The 20,335-nt window shown below is 35.9% G+C and overlaps 2 protein-coding genes across 8 annotated transcripts in view; one reads left to right on the top strand and one right to left on the bottom strand.

Annotated features, from left to right (window-relative positions):
- SPATA17 (spermatogenesis associated 17) overlaps window positions 1–889 on the bottom strand; it is a 206,338-nt gene extending 205,449 nt beyond the window's left edge. For all 6 annotated transcript variants that reach the window (XR_012001794.1, XM_025991317.2, XM_072759548.1 and 3 more), the window contains exon 1: window positions 622–889. Coding sequence is in view for 5 of the 6 variants with exons in the window: in XM_025991317.2 (XP_025847102.1) it covers window positions 622–689 (68 nt within the window). In the remaining variant the exon portion in view is untranslated. The remainder of the gene's footprint in view (window positions 1–621) is intronic.
- Window positions 890–958: 69 nt separating this feature from the next.
- The window catches only part of GPATCH2 (G-patch domain containing 2), a 167,508-nt gene continuing 148,131 nt past the window's right edge, over window positions 959–20,335 (top strand). The window contains exons 1-3 of one of the 2 annotated variants that reach the window (XM_025991319.2): window positions 959–1,154; window positions 11,282–11,998; window positions 17,500–17,561. In XM_025991319.2, coding sequence (XP_025847104.1) covers window positions 1,099–1,154; window positions 11,282–11,998; window positions 17,500–17,561 — 835 coding nt within the window. In that variant the 5' untranslated portion in view covers window positions 959–1,098. The remainder of the gene's footprint in view (window positions 1,155–11,281; window positions 11,999–17,499; window positions 17,562–20,335) is intronic. The other variant, XM_025991320.2, reaches the window with a different exon arrangement.

The following is a 20,335-nucleotide window of genomic DNA, read 5'->3' as shown; positions in this document are numbered from 1 at the left end:
GGGATCCCTACTTATTTCTCTACTTGTTTGCTTATACTTTACACAACCTCCAACCTCCTTTTGTTATATTAAACTTTTTCATTCCTGAGAGACAGGGCAGAGGCAGAGGGAGATGCAGGCTCCACGCAGGGAGCCAGATGCAGGACTCGATCCCAGGACACCGGGGTCACGCCCCGGGCCCAAGGCAGGTGCCCAATCGCTGAGCCACCCCCAGGGATCCCTACTTATTTCTCTACTTGTTTGTTTATACTTTACACAACCTCTTTTTGTTATACTAAACTTTTTTTTTTTAAGATTTTATTTATTTATTTATGAGAGACACAGGCCGAGGCAGAGGCAGATGCAGGCTTCATGCAGGCAGCCCGGTGCGGGACTCGATCCCAGGTCTCCAGGATCACACCCCGGGGCCAAAGGCAGGTGCTCAACCGCTGAGCCACCCGGGCATCCCCGGTAACCCTACTTTTAAACTTGCAATTATGTTGGAGTCCCACAAGCGCAGGGGAGAAGCGGGGGGGGGGGGGGGGGGGGGTGTTTCCTGATTCCGGAACTTTGTTCTCCCGCTGAGGAACCCCTGGCTGGGGAGCAGACAGCCGTCCACGCTGTACCCCGCCGACGCCTTACCTGTTCCTGAAGTAGTACTGCTGCGCTAAGAACGTAGCCCGCGCTTGCAGCCGAGCCAGCGTGGCCATGGCCGCGGGGGCGAGCGGCAGGGCCGGCTGTTACTCTCCGTCTCCATGGCAACCGGACTGAACCACAAAGCTCGTCCCGGGGGGGAGTGTTCAACTTCTCGCTTTCGCCACTTTTATTCCCCACCCCGTTTCAAGCGTGCAGGATACGAGGGCGAAAACTAAGAACATTTCTGCGTAGCGGAAAGCTCTCTGTTTTCTGTGAGTTAAAGCGGGGGGACGACAGGGAGGCAGGCGCGGGGCGGAGGGGGGGGGCAGGTAATGGTCGCGCCGGACTTCCGGTTTCCGCCTCCCGTCGGCTTCCGGAAGCTCCGCTCAAAATGCTGAAGTGCTGCTGGAAGGGGCTGGTGCAGTGGTAGTTGGGGTCTGTTCTCGGGCCTGAGCCTCGAGGCCGGGCTCCTGGGTGTCGTTAATGTTCGGGGCCGCCGGGCGCCAGCCGATCGGAGCTCCAGCCGCCGGGAACAGCTGGTGAGGCTGGCGGCCCCGGGGATGGGGGATGAGGGAAGGGAGTGATGGCCCGAGGCCGCTGGACCTGGAGTGGAAGGGGGAGGGATTGTGATGCGTGGATCGCAGCACCCTTACTTGGGCCTTGCTCCCACTCGTGTCCGGGATGGAAGGCGTTGGGGTGTGTGGTAACGACTAGCGAAGGAGTTCGGGCTTGCTGATTGCCTCCTACACCCTACGGTGTTGGGGGAAGCAAAGGTCTCCGTGCCCTCCGTGCCCTCACTTCTTCGCTGATTGGGCGACGAGGCTAGAGGGACAGAAGAATTTCTCTTACTCTAGGCCTTCATGCCTCACTTCCCTTTTTTTCGGTTTACTAGATTATGCCAGGTGTCTTGGAAGATCTGATCCCAGAAATCTAAAGTTTTGGAAGTTAAATGGAAGAGGCCTCATCACCCACCCTCTTTTTTTTTTTTTTTTTTTTTTAATTTTTGGAGTGGGAGTGGGCCTACCCGTTTCTGCCCCTCGAACGTCTGTTTGCTCCATTCTGTTTCAAAAGAGACGTGTCTTGAGTCTTCCCCCCAAGAACGTATAAATGCCAGGATTCGGTTTGGGGTTTGGCTACGGCCGCAAGGACCGCACGCAGAGCCGGTGCCGCTTTGAGATAATTGATTGGACTTTTCGGAGCGCCTGCACAGGTTAATGAGCGGCTTTGTCTTCAGGACAGGCCTGGGATAGGAGACTGTCAGGGGTTGCAGGATACCCAAGCCAGAAGCTGGGTTTTTGGAATTCTGTTTGAAAACTCTGTGATGCCAGGCCTGTTTTTTCCCCCCACCCCGAGCATGCACGGGACAGGCAGTGAAACAAGCAGGCAGATTTCCCGCTGACGGTTTCAAACGCGAAGGCATGAAAAAAAAAAAAAAAAAAAACAGGTGAACTGTGGCTGAAGGATGTATGTCCGTCCATTCTTAGGTTGTGCAGTGAATGAGACCAGGAGGGATTCCAGTAGTCTGGGATCTCAAAGGTTTTCTTTGCATCACCTAGCACTGAAAGTTAAAAGAGGGACGCCCGGGTGGCTCAGCAGTTGAGCGCCTGCCTTCTGCCCAGGGCGTGACCCCGGGGTCCTGGAATCGAGTCCTGCATCCAGCTCCCTGCATGGAGCCTCCTTCTCCCTCTGCCTGTGTCTCTGCCTCTCTCTCTCTCTCTCTCTCTCTCTGTGTCTCTCATGAATAAATCGACAAAAATTTTTTTAAAAAGTTAAAAGAATATCACATGTGAATGAGATTAGATCATTCTGTAGTTCACTTTATAATGAGGATACATTTGGTCGTACTTTTAAATTCTCCCATTTTCCAGCGAGAAAGCAGGGAGCACTTTATTTTTTTTTTTTTTTGAACGAGCCATATTTTTTTAATGGTGTCGTATGTCGTTAGCATCACATAACATCCTTCTTATGTGTTTAGTGTTTTTAGTTTTGACGATTGTATATACTGCGTAATCACCACACAAAACGTGATCTGGGACATTTCCATGACCCCAGAATTTCCTCTCCAGTAATCTAGTGGGTACTTTTCTTCATGTTTCACCATTCGATCAATGCCTTGTTAAGGGAGCCAGTCAAAGTGTGTTCTTGGTCTGCTCTTGCTGTAGTGATATTGATTTGTAGGATAGATGACTAGTTAATTAAAAACTATGAGTTCCTTTCCCTTCCACCTCCTACCCAAAGCCTAGTTAGGTACCTCTCTATGATACAGAGAAACCATCCTTCACTTACCGTAAAGTACTTCTCCTATTTTCAGTTATCGGCATAGAATTCATTCTTTCCTATGGCATCAGAGCCTAACATAGTGCCTAGAACTTAGTCAGTGTTTCTGAATGAAAGTTTAAAAATCATGCCTGATTTGCCAGAATAAACACTTTCCAGAAAAGTGGAACCTTGATTTTCTAGTTTATCTGCACAACCATCCCATTATTGGCTTATTTCTCAATGGAATTTTCTTCCTCCTTCATTGATCAGACATTTATCTTACTGTGAGTGTTATGTTTTATCCTAGTTATGAAATCTCAGTGCCACTAGGGATGATACTACTACTGAGTCATCACTCCGTGCCAGGTTTTATGTACCCATATCTCACGTAAATCTTTTGAGACAGGTGCTGTCGGTTTTTGCATTTATAAATGGTGGAACAGGAACAAATATAGTTTAAATAACTAGTCCAAAAACCTTATTTGCAGCATGATTACAGTATATCTAAAAGCAATTCTTAACCCTCCTGGTATACGTCCTATTTGTCTGAATATGATTCAATATCAAGGGAATATCTAAACTTGAAAGAACATGCCCAGATTTGTTAACCGACCTAGAATTCCTGTTATATTTACCTCTCATCTTGACTTCAGTTTTTTCTCCAATGTCGAGGTTAAATTTTCACAGTTTTAGGCACAAAATGCGTAAATAGTAAATGATTTACCTCTCTTTTAGCAATTTGCTGAAAAGTAGAACTGATATTTTATTTTGTAATTTATTTCTCCTGAAGACAAGTTTTATATAATTAAATAATAAAAATCCTCTGGTTTTGTGTGTCTCAGGAAATGAATTTATTTTTGGGCAAGTTCTCATAAGTAGTTCATATTATATTTTTATCAAATACAGCTGAGAATGTCCATCTCTTTTTCCTGCCTCATCATTCACATACAACTTTGAAATTAAGGGCCAAAAAGCATAAGTATTTTGGTACTTAGAATGTAAACTTGTCTTTTAAAATTTGATCCATTTAATGGATAAAGCATTTATAATTTAGATACAGTTATTTTTACTTTATTAGTGATTTATATTTAAAGTCAATTTTTGATTTGTTTTTAAGATTTTAAAAGTGGAACTAAACAAATTTTACAATTAAGTCCTTGATAATGAAAATACTGAATTATTGATATATTGAACTAAACTATTTAAATTTATGTGGTTCACTTTAAGAAAAAAAAAAGCCCTTAAAAATAAACTATATTGATTCTGAATCTTTTTTCTTCTTTCTGTAGTTTCATTCCTACTTAAGTATTTGGATTTTTTTCAGGTCTTAAAAGTGCATAGTGGAAAAGTGCATTATTTAAATTACTGCCTTTTCTTTCTTTTTTTTTTTTTTGTCTTTTATCTTGAGGTCAATTCCATACTGTCAGGTATGTTTGAATCAGGTTTCTGTTTCAACAATGAGGAATCAAAGCAGTAGCCACTGTAATTTTGACCAAATAACTCATTAATATTAGTATAGCTTCTTAGCATTTTTCTGTACAGCAAGCTGGAAACCTTTACATGATCTTTAATAACTTGTCCTTTACCACATTTACTTAGCTAAAAAAAAAACGAAGTGTGTCTGGCTTGTTAATGTGGCAGAAAATTTGAAATCTGGATTGTCTAAATTTTTAGTGAAGTTGTATTTTTCCTATTCATTCATTCATTGGTTTGTCCAACAGATCTTTTTTTTTTTTTTTTTACATCTGTTTTGTGTCAAGTGTTATGCTGGATACTTGTAATTAATATTTAGTTGTCTTCATTCTTATTCTAAGGATTCAGAATATATTACATATTCAATAAATACCATGTGTGAGCAATGAATGAAACTCATCTTGTACATATTAGAAGCACGCCCACAGATGCTCTAATATATGTGTGTTGACAAGAATTGGAAATTCTTTTTTAGACTCTAAATTATTTGTGTTTGTTTTAGACTTTGACTTTATTTCATTTAGGCCACCTTCTATTCAATAGTTTACATTTCAAAAGTGATTGAAGTATAAGAAATTTTGAATGATTCTTGAAGTCATTAAATGAAGTCAAAATCAGAAGAATGTTCTTCAAATTTAAATTATAAATGAGCTTGATTTATTAAATCACTTTTTCGAAAGTAGAATTAGACTTTTTTCTAAAGCCATGTATGTTTTTTTTTGTTTTGTTTTTTTTGTTTGTTTGTTTGTTTGTTTTTTTACCCCCAAAGTGCTAGAGTGCTAGAGTAAGGAAGAAGAAAGCTTTCTGGGTTTACCTGTGGTAACAAAAGTGACAAAATAGCAGGTACCATCAGCACCTCCAGTTGAGTGCAAGTCAGTTAAGCATTATGGGAAATGAGTTTTTCTGTTTGGTAGAGAACTTGGAACTCTTAACTTGGAAGCTTGATTTTCTGTAGTTTATTTTTTCTTTTATTTGTGTGTTACTAAGGTAGACTAAGATACACCGCATTAATTTTGTGTTTTTTAGTTTTTTTTTTCTTAAGATCCATGAAAACCTTTAAGGAGTACATGAATTTTTTGAAATCACATACAAGATTTTTGCAAATCTCTGTTATTCCCCCTCTCCCTGTGATTCAGAGTGGTTCAAAAACACACAAAGGATCAGGTCTGTGCCTTTATTATGATATCCTCAGAACTCATAATGTGGTTCTACCTTAAAAGCAAAATGATTTGATATTTCATTGACCACTCTATTTGTATATTGAGGTTGTTTAAAGATGAAATAACTGCTGTCACATTTAAGTAACCACTCTCATCCCACAGAATCCCGTCAAGGTAGAAAGTATACCATTTTTTTATGATAAATAAACAGAATCAGAAGATAAGTAATTTGTTCAAGGTCCTCTAGCTAATGAATATAGTCAAATTTAGCTTCCAGATTCATAGATTTGACTTTAAAGCTCGTGTTCTCTACAGGTTCTTCCCAGCCTTTTCCCTCATCTAGAGAATTCTGTACCATATGCATTGCCTAGTGTTAATGTAAAAGTTGTAATTAGCTTTTACATGTTTCATAATAAGTTCCTCCCTGCTACCTCTTTCAAAAAGAGAGATAATGTTACTTCTGATGAATGGTTTAAATAGGTCAAGGAATTTCTAAACTAGCTTAAATGTTAACATTTAATGTTAGAGTTATTGTTTTTCCTAAGATTACCTTCCCTAAGATATATAAAAGGAAATAATTCTATTCATCATTTAATAGGTTACTAGGCTGAGATAAAGACTTATTTGACAAATATATTACCATTAAAGAAGGAAATTTATAAATTCCTATAAGCAGCAGAAATTTTAATCAAACTTAAAATAATCCTTACAGACCATATTTTGATTAATTAGTCATGAAATTTAGCCCTTGATGGGGCATCTTTCAGGCTTACTTTTTGCATGTTTAATCACCCATTGTCGTGGTCTACACTGTTAGGTGTTAATTTTGATTTTACTTTATGACCAAACAACCCTTTCTGTCTTAAGCAAAAGCTAACATGAATATTGAGATATGTAATTCTGAGACTATTTTCTTAAGTTTGTGATCAGTCATAGCATATATTCATCAGCATAGCTCTTGACTCGGTACTCTTTGTACATTGGTTTTGTACACGTTGAGTTTTTAATCATATAGAAACTAACACATAAATGACTATATCCTTAAATTTTTAAGAGCCAGTTAAGCAGTTGTATTTGGCAGCATTTGACTTCATTTTAGCACTCCACTGCTGGAGTTCCTTAACTTTGTAGAAGAGTGAATTCATGTTTTACAGAGATGAAGATGAAAATTTTACTGTGTACTAAGTGATAAGGAGTCTTTGATTTCTTTTTCCTTTTCTAGGTATCTGACAGCTGTAGTCAGTTACCTTTTATTTATCAGAAAGATTTTTGTTTGTTTACTAATGAACTTGTTGGGTTTATTCAGTAGACACACATGCCTATCATCTTACTATGTAATTATTTTTATCAGTATCTAGGCAAGGAGATTATGCTATATTTTATCCTCCTACGAATAGTGGTTATTGCTAAGAGAGTCTTTAAAAAGTAATAGTTGTTGACAGTTGTTAGTTATTAGGGGGATCAGTTTGGGGGGTGGGGTTCCTTGGGCTTCATCTCCTGCTGTGCCTGCCTATACCTTGTTGACCGCTGTTTGAGAGCCCTTGGTTTATCAGTCAACTGTCAGTCCTTTGGGAACATAGGAACAGTAAGTTTGGACTAAGGCAGCTTCCTGCATCTTCTCTCTTGAACCAGAAACATTTGAAAGAAAACCCTAAACTCAGTGCCAGTTTTTCTACACTCATTGACCATCCTCACTCTCAAACATGCATCTTTAAGAAAGGCCTTTGTCTGAATTAATTAGAGCTCTGTGTTAAGACAGCCGGAGAGAGCAATCGGCTCATTTTGTTGGAAGTTTAATATCGCCCAGAGGAGGACAAAGAAACTTAACATTTGGCAAAAAATTCCTACCCAAAACTGACATATCAAGTTTTGGGTTGATCAATAGCAAGTAATACCTACACAAAACCAAAATGCCTGTCTACTCAGGTCATTTCCTTTTATGAAATCCAACTTTATATGGATAGTGGGACTATAATTTTATTCTGTTCATTTGGAGTATTTTAAGAAAACTATTAGGTACAGGGTATCTGAGACATTGTGCTCAATGCAAACTATTCTCAAAAGGTATCATTTCCATTGAATTCCAAATAAAGAGAAATGGTTTTATAAATGTGACTGTTGTTCTAATTAGCTAAGTGGTAATTCACTGAATTTTACCGTAATTTAAACTTTACAACAATAATGCTTAATAAACACAGGTTTTTGTACAAGAAAGTTAGGAATTTCCAGGTTTCCTCTTCAATAGGAAAAGTCTTATTTAATAAACTATCTTGAAGATAAAGTGTCTCCATACAGTGGTCTTCAGTGTAAACGCCAAGAAAATAAATGAGCTATTGGTCATGTGGTGATCTCTTATAACGACTTTATTTCTGTGAGGGCATTTGATGGCAGTTTTCCCTGAGAGATACAAGTGAAGCAGCTTGACTGACTAATATTACTGGCTTATTAACAGGGATTTTGGCTTGCAGTAGTCTGGTTAGTTGAAACTGAAGGGGAAAAAATTGATGAACTCTGAATGGCACTTATGTTAAATGTATTTTTTTTCTGCATTATTATTGGGTTTTTAGGAAGTCTTTTTTTTTTTTTTTTTTTTTTTTGAGAGGGAGGGGAGAGGTAGAAGAAGAGGACAGAGAATCTCAAACAGGCTCTCTGTGCCCACTGTGGAGCCAGACGTGGGCCTGAATATCACAACCATGAGATCATGACCTGAGCCGAAATCAAGGGTCAGATGTTTAACCAGCTAAGCCACCTAGGCACCCCAAAAACTCTCTTAAAGTAATTGTATTCGTTGATATTCATATCTGATTCCTACTTGAGTGACATCATGGCATCAATTGGGTTCTTCTGGTTAAAATTTTTTAAGTTCTCAAGAAAATATAAAATCATGGTGACAATTTTAATGATGGTAAAAGAAGTTTTGCACTCATTCTTAGTAATATTATCAGTTCTATTTTCTTAAGCTCTGTCTGTTACAGCAGTTCTTTTTAGATGAAATTATTTGAAGACACATTTCAGTTGGTTGAACCTGATTGCTAACCTTTACCTAATGTTAGGAACACCGCATTTTCTTTTTAAAGTAAAGCACTGGATTATGACTTCCAAAGTAACCTGCAGATTTAGTTGGAGGTTGTATTCATGCATTGAGTTAATTTTATATTAATTATTAGACCTAGTCACCTACCCATTGGTAAGAAAACGGAATCTTCAAAAAGTAAGTTACTTGAGAACCAGGTGATACTCAGTCTTCTTTTAGACAGGGATCTTTATTATAAGACATGTTAAACTGGCTTCCAATGAATTATATCTTACTATATTATATTCAGAGATAATAGGTCTTTCAGACTACATTTCTTCCAAAGAAATAGTATTAAAGGAAATGAACAAAATGAACAAATGATGTAATAAAAGAAAAACAAAAAGGCAATTATAACAGAGGTAATGGTGAAAACACCCATTTGGATTATCTAGTCAGGATTATAGCCTTTCTTTTGGCTACAATTCTATGTGACATATTTCTCATAATCATATGCAATGTTCTGAAACCTTAGTTACATATAGGATCCTTTTAGTGGTTCTCCAGAGTTTATATAAAACATATATATTTAAAGAGGTGTGTTCATGTAAGCTTTTATTCATTCAGAATGCCGAAGGAGATCTGGAAAATTCAAACTCATTAAACTAAAGAGTATGTCCATTTAGTGAATTGCTCACGGTGTACGTTTTACTGACGGCTACAGCATTGGTCCTTCGGATTCATCACACCTTCACCACTTTTTCTGCCCTGTGTCGTGTGTTGATTCAGGTCTCCCTTTTTTCGTTTTTCTGTTAAAAAGAATATGATGCCAAACTTGAGTCATTTGGCTTTACATAGATGTATATTAAATCTGTCTGAACAATTAAAATAGTACCGCCTGGGACACCTGGGTGGCTCAGCAGTTGAGTGTCTGCCTTTGGCTCAGAGCATGATCTTGGAGTCCCGGGATCCAGTCCCTCATCGGGCTTCCTGCATGGAGCCTGCTTCTCCCTCTGCCTGTGTCTCTGCCTCTCTCTCTCTCTGTGTTTCTCATGAATGAGTAAATAAAATCTTTAAAAAATAAAATAAAATAGTACCACCTGCTGTTACATCACTCATCAACAAAAATGCAAACTGGTTATTGGAATTATGTAGTACTAGGATGCTCTTCTCGGCTATAGATTTCAGGCTCTAGAATCAGATTGCTGGAATTTGAAACCTGTTTATACCATTTCCTAGGTGTGTCATTTTGGGCCGATTGCCCTTATTGTCTCTGTCTCTGTGTATCTCATATACCACCTTATACGCTTCTTATGTGAGAATGAAATGACCTAATGCATATGAAACACTTTAAAATGGGCCTAGCACATAGTAAGTACTTGTGTTAGAAGCTGTATGTGTACATCATCTAATAAGTAGTAAATCTGGTTTAATTACAATGTATGTTTGTTTTCAGGTTGTTAAAATGAAAAGACAAAGTTAAAAGTTATTATTGGGAACTTGCAAATGCCTGAAATTATAGACTGTAGAGACTATATAAACCAGGGGTCAGCAAACTATGGCCAGCCATCATTTGGTTTTGTAAATAAAATTTTATTAGAACATAGCCATATCCATTCATTTATGTCTTGCCTAGGGCTGTTTTCACCTTACAGTGGCTAAAGTTGAGTGGTTATGACAGAGACCTAATGGACTGCAAAGCCTAAAATGTTTACTATCTGGTCCTTTACAGAAAAGTGTGCCTACCCCTGCCTCTGTAGTTCAGAATATTTTGATCCCTAGGTGCTTCTAGAACTCAGAAATGATGAATCACAATTTTTATAACGAAGATACATATTTGAATTACCTATAAGGTTTAAAATTAAAATCAGAATTTTGGATTCTCCATCACCAACTGATTTAGACTCTTCGGGAGTTGGGTTTGGAAAAGGCCAGTATGATTTATAAAAGTTCCTAAGGAATGCTTAATGTTTATCCTAACTGACAAGTGGATAATTTTCTCACTGGTAACATAATTCAGAGGTTTTTATTTGTTTCTTTAAAAAGAAAAAAAAAAGCCAAGAAACTGTCTCAGAAGGAATTGTAAGAAAAACGAAGGGCCATTTTAGACCTGTGAGGCTCCAGTGTGAATAAGAACATAGTTTCTGCTTGACTGAGTTATGAAATTAGTGTGGCCTAAATATATGCCTAGTATCTGGTTAAGCTCTTAAAAAAAAAAAACAAAAACAAAAAAAACATATATTACAAATCTTGAAAGTACCTGTCAGTCTTTCCATCTCCCTTGCCTATTGTGGTAGTGACTGGGTAGAGCATGTGGTGAGTAAAGAATTATACAGCTTCCTTCTTCACTTAGAAGTCAGTTAGGAGGAGGGGATGGTTGGAAGAAGGATTGAGAAAGTCTTCTCTATATCTGTTCTAGGAGAACTGTAGAGCAAGAGCAGGAGTAGACTAATGAAAAGTGACTTAAGCAGAAACAACTTTCCCATAATTACATGGTAAAAATATGAAATTACTGGGATATTTCATTGCTAATATAGTTACTGTACCTTGAAGTAATTCCTATGTTTAATAAAAACTTATACAAGAAAAAGAACTTAAAAATGAGTCAGAATATTTGATACTATAATATCTTGAATAGAAAAATCACTTTTAAACATGCTTTATAATAACTTAATTTTAGACTTAGAGTGAATGATCTGCTGTAATAAACTGGGTTTATACAGTTATTTTCTTTAATTTTTTTTCTTTCTTTAAAATGTAGGCATTTCAGTCGAACCATGGAAGAACTGGTTCATGATCTTGTCTCCGCGTTGGAAGAGAGCTCAGAGCAAGCTCGAGGTGGATTTGCTGAAACAGGCGATCATTCTCGAAGTATGTCTTGTCCTCTGAAACGCCAAGCAAGGAAAAGGAGAGGGAGAAAACGAAGGTCGTATAATGTTCATCACCCATGGGAGCCTGGCCACTGCTTAAGTGAAGGCTCTGATTCTAGTTTAGAAGAACCAAGCAAGGACTATAGAGAGAATCACAATAATAATAAAAAAGATCATAGTGACTCTGATGACCAAATGTTAGTGGCTAAACGCAGGCCATCATCAAACTTAAATAATAATGTACGAGGAAAAAGACCTCTATGGCACGAATCAGATTTTGCCGTGGACAACCTTGGGAACAGAACTCTGCGCAGAAGGAGAAAGGTCAAACGCATGGCAGTGGACCTCCCACAGGACATCTGTAACAAACGGACAATGACCCAGCCCCTTGAAGGTTGTAGAGACCAGGACATGGACAATGACAGATCTTACCAATATCAAGAGTTTACCAAGAACAAAGTCAAAAAAAGGAAATTGAAAATAATTAGACAAGGGCCAAAAATCCAAGATGAAGGAGTAGTTTTAGAAAGTGAGGAAGTAAGCCAGACCAGTAAGGACAAAATGGACTATGAAGAGCAAAAAGTCTCAGATGAACTCATGAGTGAAAGGTGACTTTTATATTCTCTAAGTATAAAAATATGTCTCCATTGTTTGTGCTTGAATGTGTTTTGTATTTTAATTAATTCTATTTTAACATAATTATAAATTATAATAATAAAATATAACAATAGTGATATTACTGTTTTAACCATGGTTATATTTCCTTATAATTTACAATGTTTAGCACAAAACAAAATTGCTTCTTTGATTTACACAACATCTTTTGATTGTGTTATGAAGACTTAATTTTCAGCTATAAAGAGAAAAGGAAATAGTTTTTCAGTGGGAAAGAATGTGCTTTTGAATAACGGCACATTTGTAACTCTTGGAATTGGATTTATAATTATTTATTTGTTTAATTATAGAGCTTTAGCCTTTGGTGCTTTTTAGGGTCACAATTCATCAGTTTATATTGATACTTGAGAATCAAAAGTTCATACCATTTCAACATGTATGGCTTGGTATTTTAAGAAGTCTCTAGATTGCTGAGAAATCTGATCATTTATGAATTGTAAACCTAATTTATAGTCTAGAAACACTTGATCTTGTCATTAGACAAATGAGAAAAACAATGATCCCTTGGCAGCTAGTCTAATCTATCTATTCTAGAAAGCAGGCATACCACAATGATAATTATTAAGTACAATTTTAACAGCGTCAGAGGTAAGTGATCATTTTTCTTTTACACAGAACTAATGCTACTGCAAGAAATGAGAAAATGTTGACTTTGTTCATCCTTATAGGCATGTTCTTAAAACCAAACACAGAACTATGATCCAGAAAAAAAAAATCCTTGCTGACAAAGAGTATTTGATTTTGATTTGTAAGATTGGCATTATTTTAATCATGTAGGTTATGAACCATGGATTTTATATGTATATATTTAATAATATATATAGTTATATCTATATACATACATATATATTTGCTTATAGATATGATTAGATACATGAATAGGACTTGATAAAAGTTTATAGGATGGGCTCTTTATCAGTGATGGTTTGCTATTTATGTAATTTTTCGGAAGAAGTAAAAATTGCTCAAAATAAAATGTTTCAGGAAAGCTTTGAAAATTTTATGATATCTGCATTTCTTCCAAAAAAGTTGGCATTTTTATACCAGAATGAAAATTACTTGTATGGTAATTGGGCCATTATAACTGGGGACCACCTAGCTTGACTTGAAAGTGATTATTTTGCTCAGTCACTGGGAGGGAGAGTATGTGGCAATGGAGATAGTATTCATTTCTGGATTATTTACAGATTACTTGCCTTTTGGATTTATCCTCCAAGCCTTTCTTTTATTGATATCTGCCTTGTATTGACAGACATCTACCCTGGAAGAAAAATGAGATGAAACTCTCATTTCTCTTCATTGTAAAAAATATCTGAGTATCTATTAGATATGATCAGGCTACCCAGCAGTCAACAGCCCAGGTACAAATTTTCAAAGAGGATGTTTTCACTCCAGAATATTTTTTTAAATATTTTTCTTTTATTAGTCTTTTTTTTTTAAGATTTATTTATTTTAAAGAGAGTGCACTTTTTTGCAGGGGGGGGGGAGGGCTGCATGACAGAAGGAGAGAGAGAGAGAGAATCACAAGCCAACCCCATGCTGAACGTGGAGCCCGAAGCAGGTCTCAATCTCACCACCCTGAGCTCATGACCTGAACCTTTGAAACCAAGAGTCAGACACTAAACAGACCGCACCACCTAGGTGCCCCTTCTTTTTTTTTTTAAACTTAGCTATGTAACTATTTTTATTGTTACCTAAGACTTAGATGCATGTTTCCTCTGTGGGATGATTACTAAAGACGGACCCTGTTTCCTACAGCCCGGTTGTTTAGAATAGCAGATAAGCAAACGATGAAAATGAAGTATGCTGGGCAGAAAGTACTGGTAAAGGAGAATTTCTTAAAGGAGCTGAGGTTTAAGTATTGTTCAGATGTTGAAGGGAGATGGCATTCCTGGGTAGAGGAACAGCTTATGCAAAGGTGTGGATTGTGAAGCAAAGTGAACATATCTGGGAAAATTGCATATAATTGATTATTACTAGAACAAAGTGGCGTTGAGCCTATGGCAGTGTGTCTTGAAGATCTTGTGTGCTATGGTAGTTTGGATTTCATCATATAAATAAAGGGAAGCCAGTGAAGACTTTTTAATAGTGAAGAAACTCAATTAGATTTACATTTTCTAGAGTTACTTTTATAGCACAATAATGTTGGTTTTTTTTTTTTTTTTTTTTTTTTTTGGTTTTGACCGACCTCCAATTCATCCTTAAGGGAGGGGCAAATTGTGGCAGTGATAGTAGAGGGGAAAACAATAGGAGAGCCATTTTAAGAGTTGGAATCAATGGAGAGTTGACTGTATTTGGGAGGATGAATGAGAAATAGGACTCTCAGTGTGTTGGTGTCAAGAATAAAAAATACAGGAAATGAACAGATTGGGGCAGAGGATTGGGATTAGTGTACAAACATTAATTTGACAACCATTGTGGAATATATTCTCCAAATACTGTGCTATAAAAGTCATGCTAAAAAAAAAAAAAAAAGTGGGAACACTTGTCCTTGGAGATAAGCCATAATGGCTGTCAGATGCCAAAAATGAAAAGACTTGCTTCCATATATAAGTTCTTGTTCTGATTTATTGAACATGCTAACAACTACATGATGTACTTGGAGCAACTAGCTAGATGTCAATGAGGTGAAATATAAATAAGGAGACATGTTGTTTAAAACACATGTGAAAAGATGCCAAATGAAGATAAGGATCATTAGGGACTAAGCTGCTCTTGGAAGGGGAAGTTTGATTTCCTTCTCTCTTTAAAAAGAATAAATAAGATAAAGACAGAGAGGAAAGCAAACCATGAGACTCTTAAATATAGGAGGGTTGCAAACTGAGGGTTGCTGGAGGTGAAATGGGTAGGGGGCTGGGGTAATTGGGTGATGGACATTAAGGAGGGCACTTGATGCGATGAGCACTGGGTGTTATATGCAACTGATGAATCACTAAATTCTAACCCTAAAACTAAGAATATGCTATATGTTAACTAACTTAAATTTAAATAAAATCTTAAGGAAAAAAAAAAAGTACGCAGGCAGAGAGAGGAAAGAGAAAATTGGGATACCACTTGGAGAAAGAACATAAGCCAGAAATAGAGATGGGAAGAATTTAGGTAGGTCTCATCCATACAGAGCCTTGAAATCTATATTTAATCCAACAAGTTTGGGGAAGTAATTTTAGATTTTTAATAGAAAATGCTTTATTATTTTATTTATTTTATATATGTATATATGCATAGATATACACATGTATGTTTTATAAACTTTTTCTTTTAGAACACTTGGATTTATAGAAAATTGTAAAGATAGTACAGAGATTTTCTGTATATCCTATTCCCATATATCTGTACCCAGTTTCCCCTATTATTAATATCATACATAACTGTGATGTACTAGTCTGAATGAATAACCCAATGTTGACACGTTATTAACAAAAGTCAGTACTTGTTTAAAATTTCCTTGTTTTTTTTTTTTTTTTTTTTTTTAATGTTCTTTTTCTGTTCCAGGATCCCATCCAGGATATCATAATATTTTTGGCCAGCAAATTATATTTATAAAAGATGAGCTTGGCTGTATGTAGAATATTAAAAGAAGTGAATCTGAACTCAGAAATTAGAAGACCATTGTATCCCGCCCCCCTCCAAAAAAAAAAAAAAAAAAAAAAGAGCACATAGTTTCACAGTTTCACAATCCTTTATCTGTAAATCTGAATTCTGAAAGCTGTGAAAAGCTAATTCATTGGTGGCCAGACCTAGCTTGACCTGGATTTAATGTGGATATTCATTCATTTATTTGAAAAACCATATTAATAGGTTTGATACTGGCACACTACCCTAGACCCCTTTTAGGCATTTTAGAACATATCTTTCCAGACTTTGAAAAATTGTGAATTTCAAATACATTTTGCCTCAAGGATTTCAGAAAAAGAATTGTGACTCAGGGTATGTAGGATAAGGCCCTGTGTTAGGGTTGTGTTGATGCAGGCAGATAGGAAAGCACTAATTAGTCACTGAAGAGAAAAAAAGTCAATAGTAGTTTACCCAGCTAGATAGCAAAAAAAATGAAGTTTCCGAAGTGTTTTTAATACTTAGACATCTCTGTGCCTAAGAGAACGTGCATGTTTGTAAATCAGCAGTTATGAGTGTGATTGTCTAAGAAAGTATTCCTTTCTTTCATTAACACTTGTGCAGTATAGGGAGCTTCATACATTCTCCTAATATGAAGAAAATTAAAGAAAATGGTACTTAGAGTTCTTTGGGAAAATGAACCACTTAATAAATCCTTATGCTTATTATTTTTAAAAAAATCAAATAATTGAAATGATATCCTATATTCAGATAACAGGGATTTAGATCTCATCTATACTTTTAATCCTAAACTCTCAATTTAAATCTTTTAAAGCAGATTATTTAAAAAAAAAAAAAACAGATCAGTTTCGTTTAGTATGTCAGGTTACAGGGCTGTACATGTTAATGGGAAAGTATGACAAAATTCACCTGGGGCAATTTTCTGATTGGTTAAAATTAAGAATTACAGGAAGAAAAGAGTATATGAAAATTTTTAAAGAACATTATCAATTTTGTCTAGAGGCCAAACCTCTTGTTACATGATCTTGTTTTTTCATCTTTTAACTAACTAGATTAAGTATTGCTTCTCTTAGAACTAGTACTGACAGTCTATGTCAGTTGAATATCTACTGTTTAATTTGTATATGAAATTTGACTTTGTATCATACTCGAACTTCTTTGGAAGTATGGAGAACCTGATATTTTTTAGACCTCCTCCTTAATATTGGCAGTATTCCATATTTTGCTCGGTGATTACTCAGAGAGATTTTAACGTTGATTTAATGGATTGTTACCATTGTAAACTTTTTTCTTCCTTGCCAAGTAATAGAGTTGTTATGAATTCTTAAGTAATGTCTTTTTCCAGAATATTTGTAAATGTGGTCATGAGAAGTAATTTCATCCTGGGTCCTTGCATTTCATGTGCTGAAGAAAGGCTGAGCCTGCCTTTGATTGAGACTTTGCCCATTTTATTGAGCAGTGGTGTTCCGCACTCAGGCTGAATTGCATGACATAAGAAAGGAGCAGTGAGCATTCAATGAAAGCAGATAATAAAATGCATCAATTGTGTCAGCACCTCGTCGCAGTCACATCTGGCTTACTGTCAGGGTCCCATTAGATTCCTGTGGTTTTATGTGCCAAAAATAATATGCTCTGTAGTTAATGGAACCAGAATATTTGCAGTTTGATTAAAAAAAAAAAATCATCTTATTTTCTTTCTGATCTTTATCAGGCTTAAGTTTCATCTCTGAACTGCCATGTCTCTTTAAAATTTTACGACTGAGAGATCAATTGTTCTTTTGATCTGTTTTTTTTTTGTTTTTTTTTTTGTTTTGTTTTGTTTTTTTGTTTTTTTGTTTTTTTTCCTTTTCCTTTATTGCAGTGATTCCAGCAGTCTCAGCAGCACTGATGCTGGCTTATTTACGAATGATGAGGGAAGACAAGGTACTGAAATGCTATTTCTTTTATTCCTTTGGAAAAACGTCTTCATTTTAAAGTTGTGCTTTTTACTAGTTATTTCCTAGGTTCAGGACTGCAATCCATTTAACTTACACACCTACTCAGTGGACTGGGGTTTGGTTATTTTCTATACTGTGCAGGGTACCCTGTCTTCATGACCTAAAGTAATTGATTATCTCCAAAAGCTAGTATGTGGAGCTAATAATATTAAGGAAGGATCATCTTCCTTAAGAAAGCTTTACGTACAACAGTCTTTTCAATTTTGTCTCAGCAAGTTCACAAGACACCGGTTCTCAGTCTCCACCTGATTCCACATGTGTTTAATACTGTGTAAGCATTAATAAAGGTGGATTTGCAAGTCATTTGTCATTTTTATTCAGCCGTGACATTTATTCATCCTATCCAGTTCGTAAGTAATTAGACACTTTTCATGAGTTCAATATTGTAAACTGTTAAACAGTCATGTCTTGCCACTTAGATCTTTTTACATCTTTGAAGTTCCCCGAAGCTTTTCACACTTTCCCGTGACATTATTTTGAAGCTACCTATTTGGGAAGAATATAGGAAAAAACTGAGTAGGGAGGCAGGAGGCATACCTGCAAATGTTATCTGCCTTTCTTGAGAATCTTTAGAGGAAAGCAGTAAGTTCTAAGGGGAAAAAAGAAACCAAAACTTTGTTTTAAATTATAAATAGTCTAAAAAAATTATAGTCTAATGATAGGAAAAAAAGAAGGAAATAGTAGCTACCTATGCGTTTTTCTCTTAGTCTGTTCATCCTCCTGGCGGTAGGAATAAAATAAATGATCTATCATTGTTGCTTACTTATAAAGCCATATATATTCCAGGTAAATAGGTGCAGACTGTTTTAAAGACCATAGACTTTTTAAAGTTAAGAGACTGCTGAAATATGTTAGAACCCTGAGGCTCAGAGTGAGCTTTGATACCTTGATAATATACTGAAATTCTCATTTAAATACACGTGTCTACTCAAAGTTATTAGAAATGCTGTACTTGGTAATGAAATGAAATGAAAAAAAAACTTCTGAAAAATAACTTTTAGACAAATCTGTCCCTCTTTGAAAAGCTCTGAAAGGTATAGAATAATATGCTACCATTTATTATGAGCTTATTATATTTTACATTTCTAAGTGCATTTTTGTAATTCAATTTACTTTACGCTTTTCTCCAGGAGAGTCTTTTTTGGGGGCGTTTGGTGAAACCTAGGCTCAGAGAGTCGAGATACCTTCCCCAGTGTTGCAGAACACTGCAATTCTAATTGGTCTGACTTCAGAGCTCAAGTTTGTAATCTGTAGCTATGTGATTTCCCTATTAAGAACAAAGTTGTATATCACATAAAAAAAAATAATAGCCTCATTTCTCCATAATAACATTGTCTCCACTGGAATTAACATCTAGGATAATTAGCTTCAAGTGACTCCTTTTCTTTTCTTGTACCTGTACCTGTTCTGGAAAATTTTAATATAATTCTCAGTAAAAGAAGTAATACTTAATGTGCTTTGAAATGTGGTCATTTTTAAAAATTAATTTTTATTAAATCCTCAATTGAAATAAACTGGTGGCTTTGGTTTTCCAAATGCTAACTTTTCACTCATAATTTGAAGTATGGCTGTTTCCTGTAAAGTCATTTTTGGTTGAAGCTTTGTTTTTTTTCTAGTTTGCTTTTAAAAATATTTGTAGTAAGATATTTTAGAAGTCAGAAATCTCTTTCGGTAAAGGGAAAGACTTTATGGTAGTTGTGATGACCCTCTTAAAAACCAGAATTAGTAGTTTTTCAAAGAATCATGGAGACTTTAATGAATCAAGGATCATACTCAAAATGTGTTTGTCACTTATTTTTAAAAGCCATCTGTCTTCTGTATTTTTGCCTCCTTATTCCTATTGTGAAAACAAAAATCTGTTGATTCATATTTTTGATATTCAAAACAAAATACTGTCCACTCACCAGTACATTTTGAACTGAATTTTAAATGGATCATTTCTCCATGGTTACACTCATGGATGTTCCCAAAAGTCAGACTTACTATGGATTGTGTTCTGTTTTAAAAATATCTTGCTTGTTGTATTCCAGTGTAGTTTCTTTGTAAATTCTGTGGTATTGTCACTTTTCATTTAAAATCAAGTTTTTCACAACTATTTCTTAATGAACTTAATCAGATTAATTTCATTTAGTCACATCTGTCCATGATTGTTTCCCCTTTTACACTCCATACAAATCATGAAATTAAGCTAATTATATGCCATTATCAGCTGCAGAGAACAGGTTCTACAGTTTTATACTTTTAATTCTCCATAGGAGATTAAGGCTTGTTTTTCTTTAATTTGGAAAGGGTAGTAACTTAACTGGATTTCTCTACAATTTTTGCCCTAGAATTAGCCACATTTATTTTTCTTCACATTTTTTAATTGGTTCTAAAACAGAAAAGCTTGTGTTTTTGTTGTGGTGGCAGTTCTTGTTGTAGTGTTAAAAAACATTTTAGTGAAGTCATGATGTAGAATAAGTTTTCTGTATAGATTATATAAATGATTACCAGATAAAATACAGGATCCCCAGTTAAATGTGACTTTTAATTAAATGACAAATACTTCCTTTAGTATAAGTATGTCCATGTAGTATCTAGACATACTAAAAATTTTGTGTGGATACTATTTATTGATATTAAAATTCGTTTCTCTGAAATTCAAATTTATTTGTTCTCTTGTATTTTTTAACTCTAAATCTGATAACTGTGTATTTGGAC

Source organism: Vulpes vulpes, chromosome 5 (genome assembly GCF_048418805.1).
Source record: "Vulpes vulpes isolate BD-2025 chromosome 5, VulVul3, whole genome shotgun sequence".
NCBI lineage: Eukaryota > Metazoa > Chordata > Mammalia > Carnivora > Canidae > Vulpes > Vulpes vulpes.
This window is presented reverse-complemented; position numbering and strand designations above follow the sequence as displayed.